Raw genomic sequence first — 3,873 nt, 5'->3', positions numbered from 1 at the left:
GCCTCACGGACTCTCTCCTCTAGTTCATAGTGCCCCTCTAAGCTTCTCGGGCTAGAGGAGAGAGGGGTTTCACAGTCTCCAATTCAGGCCTTTCACTCTAACTGTTCCATGTGCCAGGAGTGGGAGGGGGTGGCAGGGGGGAATGCAAAGAAGGCCCTACAATGGCCAGAGAGAGACCTCTCTCCTCTTAGGGACACAGAAAGAGATGGTGACAGAGAACAGAAAACACAGAGACACGTTCACAGACGCACACAGAAATAAAAACACAGATATCCTGAAATAAAACCAACGCCCCTGCAAAAAAAAGGACAAAAAGCAAGGCCACATGACAACCCAGACAAACACAAACACAAGCTCCATAAAAGCCCCCAAGTATAGTAGCACAGAAAGACTTACAGAATATGCATCAGTAAACAATTTCACTCAAATTGTACTTAATGGATATAGATAGTGTCCATGAGCACGAGGCACCCAGATCAGCCCAGGCCACGCTAAAGTCTAAACTGGAAGATGAGAATCCCCAGGTGCATTTGAAACAAAGCCTCTCTGCGGAACCCCAGGCAGAAACCTTCCTGTGACCAGAGCGAAAATGAAAGCGCTGGAGGGGTCAGTAATCCCAGAATCCTGGCCCCATTAACAGCCAAAGGCCAAGGCCACATTGTCCCCTGTATCTGATAAGCCCAAGCCCTCCTCTGCCTACCTGGGCTGCTCAGGGCCCTTCCTCACTCCACTCTGCCTAGGAGTCCGGGAGACCCCAGACTGGGAAAGGGGAGTGCAGACAAGCAGACAGAGCTGGTGACTGCTGGAGTTCACGTACATTTATTCAATTGACACCAATGGGGAGTGGGGGGGAGGGAGACAGGTTTTTCTTTTCTTCCACACAAACCTTCAAACAGTTTCACAGAGTCTCCCCAAGTGGAGAAGTCTAAATCAATGCACACCCAGTGGACAGAGAATGCAGATAGCAGCCCGCTGTACAGATATTTACACATAATTACAGGACCCCTGCCACAGGATGTGCCCTGGCCGCCCCCCGCCTCTCCAGTCCCTGACCCAGACCCTCCTCTCCCACCCCAACCTCATTGCCTTTAGCTACAATAAATATCCCAGGGCCTGGGACGTAGCAGACCGCTGAGAGGGCTGCTGGCCCTGGATGGCTGGACCCAGCCGGCCAAGGGAAAGGGGTAAAGTTCCTTCAAAAGCGCCCCAACACAAAAGAGGGAGGATTTTCCTCAATGGAGTGGGATTCCGGGATTGTGCAGGGATTGTGGAGACCCCTCGCTTCACCTGTCCGTTCAACTTCGCCTGTGTAGACATTGCTGTAGGCTTCCAAGAGAACGAAGTTCCTCGGAGAACAGCAAGGGAAAAAAAAGTTGAATTTTTCTTTTAAGCACAAAGCAGATAGTAGGTGTCTTTAAATTATAATATTGGACAATCAGGGCCTCAAAGTTGGGGAAGGAGTGTGGGAGAGGCACAAAGAGAGACCTCTCTGCGAAGTTGGTGTTTCTGGCGGGATCTGCCGGGCCTGGGCGGGCACCTCTCCGGGAAAGCATTCTTCCGGGGCTGCCGAGAGGCGCCGAGACTGGGGAAAAGCGAAGACTTCCCCCTCCCCCTTTTACTGCTCAAACTGGAATGGGATCATGGCTAGCGACCTCGTCGCATAGACCCGGGCCTCCCCCTGAGCGACGGAGCCCGCTTCGTCCCAACTATCGGAGAGATTCCGAGCGTGGAGCCTGAAGTGCTAAGTCACGCGCGCCGGCCCAAGGTCTGGAGACTCTTCATAAATAGACTCCCTGAGTTCCGCTGCGACCGCAGGAGCTCCCGGGAGAGACTGAGGAGTGCGGGCTTCAGTGGCCCAGATCCCGACACGGTCAGAAGTGGCAGCCACTGAGGCCTGCTACTTTGCCGGCAAACGGGGGCCCTGAGGACAGGAGCGCGTCCCCGTGGTGCGAGAGGCGGATGTGGCCGGCCACTGGAGCTAGGGCCGGGGTAGTCAGCATGGCCAAGACCTGGGCCTGACCCCCAGGACCTGCCGCCGCCGAGAACGGCGATCCCGGGGAGCCCTCGCCCCCGCCCGGGGGTACTGCCCCGCCGCCACCGTGGCCCATGATGTGGTCTATAGAGAAGGAAGGCCTCTGCCCGGCCCCGGCGGCCCCGCCGCCCGCGTCCGTCTTGAGGCCCTGGCGCAGAAGCGCGGTGCCTGCTGCGGGAGGGCTCAGGGACGCGGGGTAGAAAGCTTTGGCGCAGCCAAGCTCCGCGCCTAGGAAGGCTGGCAGGCCTGAGGGGCCCGGGCCCGATCCTGTGCCCGGCGCAGGCGCAGGGGCCGGAGCCGAGGCTGCGCCCGCGAACACCGAAGCCGTCGGAGGTCCGGGTGGAGGCGCCGCGGCACGGCCTGGGGGTACCGACAGCTGGCAAGGTGCAGCGGCGGCGGCGAAAGCGAAGGCGTGCGGGTGTGGATGCGGGTGCGGAGCCGGGCCCGGCGGGGGTGCGCCGTAGGCCGGGAGCGCTAGCCCGTAGCCGTAGCCGTAGGCGCCGTAAGCCGCGAAGCCCGGCAGGAAGGCGCCGGCGTCCCCCGCCGCCGCAGCCCCGCCGCGCAACAGCAGCTCAGGGTGAGGGTGCGTGTGTGGGTGCGGCGGCGGTAGCGGCTGCCGCTTAAAGCGCTTGCGGCGCCGCAGGAAGCTGCCGTTGTCGAACATGTCGGCCGACTCCGGATCGAGCGTCCAGTAGTTGCCCTTGCCCGGGTTGCCCGGCTCGCGGGGAATCTTGACGAAGCAGTCGTTGAGCGATAGGTTGTGGCGGATGCTGTTCTGCCAGGCAGGGAATTTCTCCCGGTAGTAGGGGAAGCGGCCGCTGATGAACTCGCAGATCTCGCTCAGCGTCAGGCGCTTCTTGGGGCTCTGCAGGATGGCCATGGTGATGAGCGCGATGTACGAGTAGGGCGGCTTCACCAGCGGGCTCCGAGTCGCCGCGCCCCCCGACGGCGGTCCGGGCCCGGGCCCCGCCGCGCCCCGGGCGGCCGCAGTGCCTGGCCCTGGGCTTCCCGCTGCGGCCGCCGCCCCTCGGGGCGCTAGAGCGCGGGGCTCGCCGTCCGAGCAGCCGCCGGATTCCTCCTCGTCGTCAGCGGCGTCCCCCTCGGCTTCCTCTGGAGGAGGCTCGGGGCCGTGGGGGAGTAGGTCCCGGGGGGCGCGGGGTCCGGAACGGGCAGGGGGCTCCCCCCCACCGCTGCCGCCGCCGCCGCCCACCACGTCTATATCTGCGTCGGCCTCGGACAGCGCGGCCGGGGAGCTCTCGGAGGACATGATCTCGCAGCAGCAGCTGCCCAGGGTCATGGTGCCGCCGCCGCCACCGCCGCTCTCCGGCTCCGCTCCGGCCGCGGCTCGGGCTCCGCCGCGCTGCCTCTGGGGCGAGTGTGTTTTGCGCGCGGGCGGGGAGGGGGCGGGGGACAGAGGCTGGCAGGGAGGGGTGTCCCCCCAGCTCCGCAGCGCCCCCTCGTGGCCCACTCGGCCGCTCTCACCTCTCGATGAGCACCCGACTGGGGGCGGCTCTCTCCGCTGCCCTGGGAAACCAAGCGGGGGCCTGCGCCCCGGGCGCGGGCGGAAGGAGTTGAGGCCTTCCCTTACACAGCCGGTCTCGGCCCCCAGCCGCCCCCCTACCCCGGGAGGGGAGGTCGGTAAATTAGTTCCTCCCGCCTGGCGGCAGCCTAAGGCGGAAGAACGCGAGCCCGGGGCGGAGCTCCCTGAGCGGGGTGGAGCTCCCTGAGCGGGGTGGGGCGGGGGCGGGCGGAGTGCCTCCGCGGAGGGGCCCGGCGGGAACAAACAGCCGCTGCGGCGGGAGCGCGGCTCGGGTGGCTCGAGGCGGGTCCTCCTTTCCCCG

The 3,873-nt window shown here is 64.1% G+C and overlaps 1 protein-coding gene across 1 annotated transcript; it reads right to left on the bottom strand.

Moving 5' to 3' along the window:
* Positions 1 to 1,089: 1,089 nt before the first annotated feature.
* On the bottom strand, positions 1,090 to 3,644 carry FOXD2 (forkhead box D2). The gene has a single exon (XM_060083267.1). The coding sequence runs from the start codon at positions 3,327 to 3,329 to the stop codon at positions 1,872 to 1,874; it is 1,458 nt and encodes a 485-aa protein (XP_059939250.1). The 5' UTR covers positions 3,330 to 3,644; the 3' UTR covers positions 1,090 to 1,871.
* Positions 3,645 to 3,873: the final 229 nt, after the last annotated feature.

This window comes from Mesoplodon densirostris, chromosome 2, assembly GCF_025265405.1.
Source record: "Mesoplodon densirostris isolate mMesDen1 chromosome 2, mMesDen1 primary haplotype, whole genome shotgun sequence".
Lineage (NCBI taxonomy): Eukaryota > Metazoa > Chordata > Mammalia > Artiodactyla > Ziphiidae > Mesoplodon > Mesoplodon densirostris.
Note: the sequence above shows the minus strand (reverse complement) of the source record. Positions and strands in the feature narration are given on the sequence as shown.

Coding starts and splice junctions, on each gene's coding strand:
- FOXD2 (XM_060083267.1), bottom strand. CDS start 3,329: ATGACCCTGGGCAGCTGCTGCTGCGAGATCATGTCCTCCGAGAGCTCC.